Source organism: Pieris rapae, chromosome 24, assembly GCF_905147795.1.
Source record: "Pieris rapae chromosome 24, ilPieRapa1.1, whole genome shotgun sequence".
Classification (NCBI taxonomy): Eukaryota; Metazoa; Arthropoda; class Insecta; order Lepidoptera; family Pieridae; genus Pieris; species Pieris rapae.
The window spans coordinates 2,778,611-2,791,335 of NC_059532.1; the positions used below are offsets into that span (position 1 = coordinate 2,778,611).

A 12,725-nucleotide genomic window follows, 5' to 3' on the forward strand; every position below is an offset into this window, starting at 1 on the left:
AAAATAGTAAATTAATTTTGTTTATCAAGAAAAATGCTATTAATTGAAACAAACATTTATTAGGCTTAAAACAAAGACTAATATTGGCGCGGTTTTAATCAAAATGGCGGCGCTGCGTAGAATTGGCGCGCATTCTGCTTTCAGCCAAGCGTGATCATCTGTGAGATTTCGATCGAGGAGAATCGGACCAAGTGTTTCCAACACTCGTGCGTGGTATGTATTAAGGTAACGAATCTAAAATAAAGGAAAGACATTCGTTATATTGAACAAATATTATTTTTTATTTTGACGGCTGAGTTTTGACAGTTTACCGTATGACTTTCTAACGTAAGCTTTCATTGCATATAAATATTATTAATACACCCTGGCCATTAAAATTTAAATCTATTGCATAGTTATAAATGCAAAAAGTGGGATGGGATATTATCAGGCCATGTTTTATTTGACAAAACAATATTAGCCGTAGTCTGTGCTCTTTTTGAGCTAATTAGTGCTGAAATTAAACATGTTCGATTTTCAAAATAATATTTGTTATTGATGGAAAAGCATAGATAAAAACTTCAGTGAAACCGACAGACGTTAAACAGATTCTGTGCAGCAAAAATTTTGTATAAGACTGATGAAATTTTTAATTACCTCGTCATCGCTTAGTAAATTGACATCTAGTATCGCAGTCTGATGAGGAACAAGAGTTAAGGAATGGAAAGCAACAACGCCAGCGCCCGAGAAGTTGCCCACTATACCTTCCGCCTGGTTAGGAAAGAATTTTTAATACATTTCAATGTAATTAATGACGAAATGATGTGATGATTAGTTAATAATTCAATTTTGTATGAGTATTTGTCCGATGGAGAATGAAATAGATACTTTTTTTTTATTTTATAACTTTTTCAAGTAAGGAAACGAAATGCGAGACAAATTAAAGAAACACATCAAAAGGAAACAATGGTAAAAGCTAGTTAAAAACATAAATATTAAATCTTAATATTATTATTGATTATGAAAGAAGATAATACATTATAATACAATAAAGGATAAAGCAAAAGGCACGCGATTTTGGTCGGAAACAGAACATGACGTAGTAATTGTAAGGAATTGAGAAAAGAGGTGAGGTCATATTAGGAACGAGAAAATATGGTCGCGTCGAGGTCACTAATATCTTCTCACTCACAAATATTACTGTCAATAATATGAAAAATAGATACATCACTTACAAATAAGAAAAACTTACAAAAATATGATTCGCCTGTCGGTTCATTTCGATGACTTCGACTAAATCTTCATGGCGTATTCCATATTCACCCACTTCGTAATAACCAGGTTCTGTGAGAAAAAATAGGTATAATCACTACATATTATAAAACAAAGTCGCTTTCTCTGTCCCTATGTCCCTTTGTATGCTTAAATCTTTGAAACTACGCAACGGATTTTGATGCGGTTTTTTGAATAGATAGAGTGTTTCAAGAGGAAGGTTTATATGTATAATAACATCCATTAAATAGTGGAGAATTACTGTTATTTTTGAGGTTTCTAATGTGATGTCGTAAATAATTATATTTTTTCCGCTTACATTGCAAACGCAGGCTGAACCCTACGAGTTTTATCAAAATAATGTACTCATTATTGTACACATTGAAAAGGTCTACAGAAAAGTCCGTGATGGTATATGTCTATCTCTTATGGGTAACCCACATTTTTATATACAACGTTCACAGATTTTCTGTAGTGTCAGATGTTTAGTATCAGCATTGCACCCGTGCGAAACCGGGGCGGGTCGCTAGTATAGGTATAATAAATGCTGAAGAAACTTAGTTAACACATTTAATGCTCAATCTGAAAATTATTATTAGACTATTTTTGTGTGTAAGACGTGTACTGGATAACGTCTGTTGAAAATTTATAAATCAGCTAGTGGTTTATAAATTTTACATTCCGAAAAAATGCATAAGAATAACGCTTTACATTTTTTGCTTACCATCGCTAAATATCATTCCAGGCACGATTCCGGGGTCATTTGCCATCAACGCACTGCCGATTCCAGATGGTCCTTCGTGTACATTTAAGAAATGACCAACGCCGTGCCCCGTTCCATGGGCATAGTTTAAACCGACGTCCCATAGAGATTTACGTGCGAGCGTTTCTAGAATGTTGCCCTGAAACACATTTTTTATTGACGAATGAATAAAATTATTCTTAATATTTTTTTTATTCCACTACATTTTTCTATCTTAACAGTTACTAATTCGATAGAATTCCAAAATTATTCCCACACCAATTATCCTACATAAAAACATTAAAAAATTAAACTTATATTCCTAAATCTTATAACAATACATAAATATTAATAATTATTATTCTAAAAGCAGTTGAAACCTTTAAAAAGCATACCTAAAAGATAGGTAAGGTGTCGATGACGTAAGCACAATAGGGGGGAGGGGGATTCTTTGATTTTCTTATTTGGTGATTACGTCAACAGTAATTATTAACATTACTACCCATACATTGTCTATGCTTCGGGGATTTCTACAAAAAATTAATACCTTTATGTACTATTTTGATAGCTTTGCTTACTGTTGGCGACAAGAGGATGGGGGGGATTGGCAGAGCGATCATAGACAGTTTCACTTAATCACCTTCAATGGTCAGATTTTTTACATTGAATTCTATTTCTGAGTGCTATATTTTTTTAAAGACAGGAGGCACGCTCTATGCCAAACGGTTCGCGAGTGTGTCGTCGTTATTATTGGTTTATTTTTTCGCTGTAATTGTACCATAATTATATGTAATATTGACTGAAATACAGTCTTAAATAGTTAAAAAAAATCAGTGGCGCTACAACCTCTTTAGGTCTTGGCCTCAGATTTCTGAATCTGTTTCATGATCATTTTTAACTCTAATAGGCAAGTAGGTGATCAGCCTTCAGTGCCTGACACACGTCGTCGACTTTTTGGGTCCAAGACATGTCGGATTGCTCACGATGTTTTCCTTCACCGTTCAAGCAAATGTTAAATGCGCACATAGAAAGTCCATTGGTGCACAGCCGGGGATCGAACCTACGACCTCAGGTCTGAGAGTCGCACGCTGAAGCCACACACAATAGTTATTATTAATTAATTGTTATTAATTGTAGCGGATAATTTAAAAAAATGTCAAATAAAATTTTTTACCGTAGTCCCTTTAGGAAAGACAACAGTGGCCAGCGAAATGAATCCCTTCATGACGCGTGTAAATGTCAAACGCTGCATTTCAGTCGGTGAGGACATATGGCGTGTGCGGGTAATGTCAGTTGTACCATCGCTGTAAAAAACCTTGTTATAAACGCTTTTTCATAATTACATGACCGTTTAGTCCTACTAAACGTAGTATAAAACGTAATATTGGTCGTTTTTAGAATAGAGATGAAACTGTAGCTACAGGCACTGCGTACCTAGAGACAGCCGTTAATAAAACCCGAGCCTAATCTGCTGCATGTCCAATTAAGGCACCGACATCTCTACGCGGGTCAATTTAGGTTACAAGTAATGATCATTCCAGTCTAGACTTCTGAGCGTTTCACTTCTCTCTCACTGAACTCTTAATTGAAAACTAAATGGCTAAGGACTTGTGTATGAAACTTTGAAATTGCTTGCTACATTTTCTTTGAACGTAAAATTCAGTTAATAAACACAAGTTGTATAAAATCTTTCATTGTACCCTCTCAGTTAGTTGTATCAACGAATAACTTAGCTGCTGTCGAATACGAGACGTAATTTTAATAGTTAAATGATACTTACAGATACTGTCCACCAGAATCCACAAGTAACATATCCTCTCTTCTTATTACTCGCTGGTCACCTTCAGTAGAAGGCTTGTAGTGTATAATTGCCCCGTTCTCCCCTGCGCCAGCGATCGTTGCGAATGACGGACCACGATAGCCCAATTCTTCACTATAAATATGTTATTTTGAAGATAAAGTTTTATGTAATGTGATGCTTATAGTGCTTAAGGCGGAGAGAAATTGTTAATTAGTAAAAATGTTTTATTTAATCGGCCGGGGAATCTCAGAATATAATCGATCTGCCCTTCAACAGATTCAAAACACATATTAAAAAAACCTTAATGTGCAAAGGTTAATGACTACCTAGAAGATAAAAACGCTTGGCAATAGTTCTAATTATATTGTTATAATTTGTTTTGTTATCTTTGAAGTGTTGTGAATTATTTGTGTAATGGTGAATGTGGTAAATCACAGAACAGATTTTTATTTAATTTTTTTTACTTATGTAATGACGTTGTGGTTTATGACATTTTCCTTAGAATTATTGTTATGTAGAGGGAGGGTAAAACTTGCTGAGTTTCTTATCCGTTCTTCACAGAACAAGGCCTTCTGGTAGTTTTGCGAACGGATGGCGTAGTTTTGCTCTTTCGCGAATTTTGTAAACGTTTTTGGCATTCATAAGCATGCCTTAAGCCGCATCTAAATTGAATAAATGAATTTTGATTGATTGATCGATCATTAGACTAGCCTTGATGCCAATATCTTTAAATTCTCATAAGATTGATGAAGAGTTACAAAGAACATATAAAAAACTTAGGCGTAGCTCAAAAATAATTATAATATATACATAAAAATTAGCATTTGTTTCATTTCTCAAAACTGTTTGCACAATAATTTCAGATCCAAATTGTGACGTATATAAAGGCTTTTTTGACGCCATACGCCATATTTGAAGAAACTCCCTTTACCTCCTAAGTTCATTCAGTTTGTTGACAACGTCGATTTCTGTCACATTAACACCGGTATCAACTTGTTGGTGAATCCAGCGCAAAAACCTGACCACAGCGAGGCCATCCTTGATATGTGCTGATCTGAAACCCTAAAAACAAAGATACATCGCTACAATCGTCCATCTAGGGCAGAGTTCCCCAAACTTTTTTGTGTCGTAGACCCTTTGCCATGTTTTTCCGTGTTGGGTAGACCACCTACTTACCTGATATTAATTTCCTGTAAATTTTTAACTGTAATGAAGTTGAGTGTTAAAAATTTAAAGTAAAAACTCGTTAATTTATACATTTATTAATTGAATTTTTTTTTGTTTTTACAAGTTCAAAATGTATTGCGACCACAGAGCGAATACCAACATCCTACAACATACACAATTTTATAAACATATATTATAGTATTTTTTTACTTCATATTAACTTTTATAAATAATGTACATGTTTTGATATTATAAGATAGTATGATGTTAGTAAATAGGTACTATCGGTGTATGTGTCAACTATCGTGGATCTCCAATTTTTTTTTTCGCTGACGTAGACCCCATGCAGGTTGTCATACCCCTAGGGGTCGATATAGACCACTTTGGGAATCACTGATCTAGAGTATTCAATGTCGAGAAGTCAAATATGCTCCTGTATGATAAAATTCTATTGACTTCAGTTCTTCTCGATAAAATTCTTACTTTTTAAAGCCTTTAATGTCAAATGTTAAGTAATTGTAGGTTACTTATGAAAGTAAATTATATTTTGACTTGAATGTTTAAGTCCAGAAATCAACATTTTATAGGGGTTGACAAAAAAGGGACAAAACGCCCAAAAAAGGATGACCTTGCAGCCTTGCTGCCTTCATGGACAGTGGACACTCATTTTAGACATCCCAGAATGTAGATTTAACACCAGGATTCGATAGTTCGCAACAGAAGTGTCTTGTGAAGCGACTTCAGAATTGAACCACTTAATAGATTAAGTGGCATTGACAACATTTATTACTAACAAAACACAAACACAGAATCACACAAAATAATAATAATCAAAGAAAAAAATAAAAAACAATATTTTAAACTACAAGGTGCGTTTTAAGTGTGTAATGCGTGTGTGTTGTAATTGGCTTTTGCATTACTTACCTGTAATTCCACTTCGTTCTTAACACACTTCATCAACGCGACGGGAGAAATAGATGTGATGATGTTATTCTTGCCATTCTGAAAGAATATATTTAAGTGTAACTTCTAATGCGACTGTTTTTTTTATAGAACAGGGGGCAAACGGGCAGGAGGCTCACCTGATGTTAAGTGATACCGCCGCCCATGGACACTCTCGATGCTAGAGCGCTCGCGAGGGCGTTGCCGGCCTTTTAAGAATTTGTACGGTCTTTTCTTGAAGGACCCTAAGTATAAATAGTAATACAATTAAATATACACTTTCACAGGGACAAAACTTTTTAAATTAGTTTTAATTATTATTATAACTATATAGATTATAAGGAATATTGTAAATACAGTACATTAACTAGACATTAAAATAATAGAATTTAAAATTAAGTTATATGGAGCTGGAGTTTTCGGCTTGTAAATCATTTGCTAAATTATTTCCATAAAAAGCTAAGAAAAGGTTTACTTCTTAACTATAATTTGTTTTAAATACTATAATAATAGTTTAGTCTATTACAATGCGATTAAAATAATAAAAGGAATCGAATCCCGACAAATTCTGACGTATAACTAATATATTTAAAAAGTTTTTTCTTTGATTCAACTTCGATTTTGAAGAACAGAGAGTAGACCAATGTTGGCCTAGTGGCTTCAGTGTTTGACTCTTATACCTGAGGTCGTAGATTCGATCCTGGGCTGTGTGCACCCAATGGACTTTTTTTCTATGTGCGCATTTAACCTTTGCTCGAACGGTGAAGGAAAACATCGTGAGGAAACCGACATGTCTTACACACAAAAAGTCGATGGCGTGTGTCAAGCACTGAAGGCTGATCACCTACTCGCCTCATAGATTTAAAAATAATCATGAAACAGATTCAGAAATCTGAGGCCAAGACCTAAAGAGGATGTAGCGCCACTGATTTATGTATTTTTCAACTTCGATTATGAATGTTTAAAATTCGAATTATTTCTTTGGAAAACTTATCTCAAAGACTAGTGTAACATAATTTTCTGAGATGAGTCAAGCAAGCAATATTTTTTTAATATATGTTTTAAGACTATATTTTAATTATTACCATTTCAGCTGTGGAATGTATGGCATGGCTTGCTCCCGTTGGAAGCCAAATTGTGCTGCCCGCTGGCAATTCGTTCTGAAATTTATGTAAAAATATATTAACCCTTGCGAAAAAACGGGCACCTAAGGAAATTTACTTGGTCTACGTCGTTTGAAGCCAGATCAGCCTGACCTCCAATTGAGCATTCAAGTAGCAGAAACAGTTTGTTATGTTTCTGTAACCTACTCTTCAAAACATCAGAAATATAAAAAGAGTTATGGCAGAGAGTGAGAAGAGAAGAGTGGGAACGTTATGATCAAAACGGTATTAACATCGTAGAACGCGTGCCCAGAAGGATTTTAGGTTTTACATTTGTAACCTAATTTATAGAAAAAAGTAAAAAAAAAACACTTTTTATTATTTAGCCGTAAGTCGGTTTTAAAAAATTGATCAATAAATACAAAATACATATTGCCAGAATTTTACGCGTATTAATTTACGATTATAATTACACATACTACATCAGACAACTAACTAAAAGATGAGGTTAGATGTTCATTTGTTTTAAAAGTTTTTTGTGTTATAGTATAAACTTACGGTCATAGTCCGGATATAGTCAAACACATCTGAATATGGTCTGACAGCAACTACCACGTTCTCCGCTGAAAAGTGTTGTGCTATATCTGATGATAAGACGCCGTTGCCCCAAAACAATATTATGTTATTGTTGCTCTGAAATATTCAGGAAGACTTAGAAAATAAATAAATTAGACCAAAGAGCTTGCAGCTACCTCGGACAAAGAATTAGTCTAGATATTCAAAGGGCTAGGGCAAACGCTGCCAGTATCTTCTGAACCTTGCCTAGCCCCTTTTAATATTATATTTTAATGTTAATTGTTTTTTTGTATAAATTTAGGTTTTTATTTGTAATTATATGTAAGTAAACTGAAATAACGTACAATATACTTAATACAAATACAAATTAGATGTAATTTAAATTCTATCTTTTTATTATGTAAAACAAATTTGCACACCATTATGTGCATATGCGAACACTTAGATAATATTCTCGCAAATATATTACAATTATTTTTATACTTTATATAGGGGATATGAAGATTATTAGGCTAATGATACACGTTAAAATTATTGACATACCACATCAGTTCTTATAATAAGGTAGGCGAAGAAAACCGGGTTGTATGGTATGTCTGATCCACGGACATTTAGTGTGTCTGTAATGAAATAAAAGTTTACATTTATCTATCTATATATAACTGCACATTTTTATAAATAAATATTTTAACTACCGATTCAAAACTTGATTCTTCTGCAACAGTAGTTTAATTATAAAAGTGTTTTGTAAAATCTATTAATAACGTTAATATGTCAAATGGAAGAGATTGACTGTCCACAGGGAATCCTAGTTTGTATTGCTGTTTTAAACATTTTTTAACGTATGCAAAGCGTATCTTTTGTTTGCGTCCTTGGTGCGTTTTGTGCGAAGCGTCTCCGTGTACATTGGAATACAGCTATAATGACTGATTGACAGACTGTAGATGGTACTAGATTATATCTTAAACACACTGTAACTTTTGTTTTATATTTTAATACTCACAAGCAATATCATCCAGAGCCGTCAACACCAAAGCAGAAACTGACTTGTCTCGAAGTTCAGACATCAGATCAGACACTTTCTCACTTGCTGCTCTTCCTACAAAAATGTTCAAGATTTAGTTCTCTAAAAGGGAAACCTCTTTCCAAGTTCCTTCATCGTCATCTTTTGGAGATGTAACATTTCGAAATAAGTCACCTGAATTTGATGATACTGATTATGTAAGAGTATCGGGGGACTTGGAACTCTTGTTTGCAAGTGGAAGTGGTTGGGAGTGATACAAGCTAATGACCAAGGAACTAAATTAAAATAGTTCTTTGTTCTTCTTGTACGCCCTTGCCGCAAACTAAATTAATATAAGTAGATTTGACTGTCTCAAAAAAATCGTGTTTATCTGCTAAACAAATCAATTTAAATCATACATAAATAGTAGAAGCCATCGATGAATAGGTTTTAAGTTTTTCATAGGATGTAAAGAAAGGCTCATCTGATGTAATGGCCACCCATAGACACAATGCCAGAGCTCTAGAGTGTGTTACAGACATGTTTTAATGCTATGTTTAACAAAAATCGAATTGATTCTGTAATAATGCGCTTTTAAACTTCTCAGTTGTGAAATGTGTTAAAAAAAAGCACATGTCAGAAGTGAAACTTCTTTTTAAATTAATTATTACTAAGGTATAAGCCCCAATAGATGATCATGTACAAGTATATGATCGCCCTTTGTATTTGTATATCTATATTCACACTGTTTACACACTATACGTGCTGATAATAGAAATTAATAAAAAATCTGCGTTTACTGCACAAATTGAATTTCCATCTAAAGTTCTAATATGTAACTAAACGAATACATCAACCAATAGCGTGTGCTTTTTCTCGATCTCCCTCTCTCACTCTCACTCAATCTCTCTCCCTTTTCTTCGACAAAAACGCTGCACATGTTCGTGACGTTGCATCCGTAAAAATGTTACTCTCATGCGTCTATAGAAGTTTTGCTTAAAAAAATCACCTGTGTAAGAAGTGTTCAGTGCTAAGAGCTCTTTGTTCGGTCTTGGCGGCGCTGTTTCGTTGATTCTTGCTCGAGCTACATCAACCAGATTGACGTCAATCGCTCTTAATGTGACATTGGCTCTTGATAATGCATTCTGTAATGTAAAGATAGATATGATATTATGTTTAAAATATTTAAAACTATCTTTTAGGGGTTAAAATATAATATAATATAGGAATTAGTCTAGCTATTCAAAGGGGGAACGCTGCTAGTATCTTCGGAACCTTGCCTAAAGGGACTCCTTTTAATATTTTTTAATAATTAAATTTTAAGGTTAGTTATTAGATATATTTTTATGTATTATGTTATTTGTTTTGAATAAAATTGAGGGGTATTTTTAATTGATATTATACATACAGATATACAGATATGTATACGTATAAATATATATATATATATATATATATATAATATAAATTATATTTTAACTTTGTGCTACAGACGTCTAATTTTTTTAAATTTCTAACAGGGGACAAACGGTTAGAACTTCCAATTATAATTGAAGTTAAGCAATGAACCAGTAAATAGTTTTGACAAAATATGTATTTCTTGTTTTTAGTTCTTGATGATTGCATTAAGAACAAGACAGAAGTTAATCTCGTTAAAACATCTCTCGGAACGTATCCTCTCGAACGTACATATAATGGTGTCCATGCTGTTCTGGTATAAGTCGTTGGATCCAGTCCCACCACAGAATTCGGCGCCATGTTTCTTTCTAACCACGCCTGTATTGACAGATCTGTACCTGAAACGAAGAAGGATCATTCTACGATTTTTATATAAATTTTCGTATAGCAAAGTAGACGAAGATTCTCCATAACATCTCTGTCAGATAATGTCGTTTAGCCAATTTCTTTATTCCTGCGAAGGATATATATATTCTACTATATAAAAATAAGTCGGGTTTTCCTTCCTGACGCTATAACTCCAGAACGCACAAACCGATTTCCACGGTTTAGCATTCGTTGGAAAGGTCTCGGGCTCCGTGGCGTTTATATCAATTAAACAATTTATTAAAATTCAGGGAGTATTTCAACAGAAAAACGGGAAAATCTTTTTTCACATACAGCGCCATCTCTTATACATAGCATGAATCTGCAAAAATCAATATTTTAACTAGATTTGTGCTTAAAACATATACAGAGACGTGATACATCTATATACACATAACTAGGACCGTCGCATTTGTAACAATATTTAATAAATAAACTTGCTAATGCCATTCGTACGATAGTCATAATGTGACAGAAATTTAAAAGATGAAACATCTGATATAAAAAATATATCTTTAAAAATTAAATTGCTCGAGTCAGTCACAGCTGAATTCACATTTTTATTGTCACTAGACAGTTCCATTGTAAAATAAAATAAAAATCAGTGGCGCTACAACCTCTTTAGGTCCTGGCCTCAGATTTCTGAATCTGTTTCATGATTTTTTTAATCTAATAGGCAAGTAGGTGATTAGCCTCCAGTGCCTGCCACACGTCGACTTTTTGGGTCTAAGACATGTCGGTTTCCTCACGTTTTCCTTCACCGTTCGAGCAAATGTTAAATGCGCACATAGAAAGAAAGTCCATTGGTGCACAGCCCGGGATCGAACCTACGACCTTATAAAGTCGCACGCTGAAGCCACTAGGCCAACACTAGCACATTTCCATTGTAGTTTTTGTTTTTCATTAAGTGTCTTCGTATGGTTAATAGAAAGTTTTACCCTGTCGCATTAGTCCCCATACAGTTGTGTTGACTTAAAGATAGAATTGTGTGAAGTAACGGCCATCTGTCCACACCAAAGCCTCTGTAGGAGTGACTAAAGCCGTGCCTGAAGACCCGCTCAAACCGGAAATCCATTCGCGCCTCGCATCTGATTCGGCTATGTATTGCGACTGCAAAGGTTATTTCAGAAGTAATACATTTGAAACTTTAGAAATAAGAAATATACATGTGTTAGTACGAATTATTTTAATATTTCTGTACCGATTTAAGATAAAATAAAGAGACAGTAAGAGCTTCCTATTATAATTTCCACTTTACGAAGTTCACTTCTACCGCGTCAAGGACGCGCACTATTTTTTGTTTTTCTTCCTTACTAAAGTTGCCTGGAAGAGATCGCTTGTTGTGAGGCGATCATAATTTTTATCTATTATATTAATTGTTTTCTATAAACGTAACATATGTACCGAACTCAAAAATATTTATTGAAGTGAAACTTCTTTAGAATCGTTGTGATTTCAAACCGGATGCAACGAAAAAGCGACAGTAAAAAGAGACAGAAACATTAATTCATATGATTTAACGTGGGAGAAAATGAGATAGATAAACTTCTTTCGAATCGTCGTGATTTCAAACCGGATGCAGCGGTAAAGAGAGACAGAAACATCAATTCATCATATGATTTAACGTGGGAGAAAATGAGATAGCAGGCATTATACAGCCTCTCTTTACTGCCGCTTTTTCATTTGATCGAATTTCAAACTTTCGATGTTTTAGTTTTTCCCAAATTAAAAATTTATATTAAACTTATAAATTAAAATTTATCATTAAAATATACTGTTTTAAAAGAACACACACATTTAGATAATGGAAAATGATTAATTTATATATGATTAATAATAAAAAAAATGTTTTTGAAGGTTTCACTTCTACCATGTGTGAATTGCACATATGTTTTTTTTATTTATTTGGAAACAAAACGGATACAGCTTGACAATAAAAATAAAGTTAAAAATAAAACATAAAATAAACACATTAGATGTATCCACATGTACAATAGGTTTCACTTATATACTATATGATACAAACAAAACAAAACATGACAACGACACATAATATACATGGCACAGTTAAGATATTAACAGTTGTTTTATTTTATTTTTAATACCCACATTATGAGCATCTGCAGTTGGTATAATATACGCCTGGACGCCATACTCTTCCATAACTCTTCGTAAGGCATCAACACGCTGTAAACTTAATTGACGTCTTGGATTGCTTGACTGTGATGCTGAAAGGAATCAAGAGCTATATTAACTGCTTTGGAACCATTATACCAATGTATAAGTGTTTAATTGTGGTGTTTTTTTTTATAGAAC

At 33.7% G+C, this 12,725-nt stretch overlaps 1 protein-coding gene across 1 annotated transcript; it reads right to left on the minus strand.

Moving 5' to 3' along the window:
* Window positions 1-39: 39 nt before the first annotated feature.
* LOC110996648 (xaa-Pro aminopeptidase ApepP) lies at window positions 40-11,474 on the minus strand. Its single transcript, XM_045633680.1, has 15 exons — window positions 11,348-11,474; window positions 10,275-10,381; window positions 9,595-9,730; window positions 8,586-8,681; window positions 8,126-8,202; window positions 7,565-7,699; window positions 6,989-7,063; window positions 5,886-5,963; window positions 4,726-4,856; window positions 3,774-3,926; window positions 3,168-3,297; window positions 1,976-2,153; window positions 1,232-1,323; window positions 637-750; window positions 40-234 (listed from the first exon to the last, which is right to left on the minus strand). The coding sequence occupies exons 1-15, from the start codon at window positions 11,355-11,357 to the stop codon at window positions 40-42; spliced, it is 1,707 nt and encodes a 568-aa protein (XP_045489636.1). The 5' UTR covers window positions 11,358-11,474.
* Window positions 11,475-12,725: the final 1,251 nt, after the last annotated feature.

Excerpts from the sequence above, each read along its gene's own strand:
- LOC110996648 (XM_045633680.1), bottom strand. Across the intron at positions 9,731-10,274 it reads CAGCATGGACACCATTATAT|AATGCATTATCAAGAGCCAA; the intron begins GTACGTTCGAGA and ends TTTACATTACAG. Across the intron at positions 2,154-3,167 it reads TCTTTCCTAAAGGGACTACG|GGCAACATTCTAGAAACGCT; the intron begins GTAAAAAATTTT and ends AATGTGTTTCAG.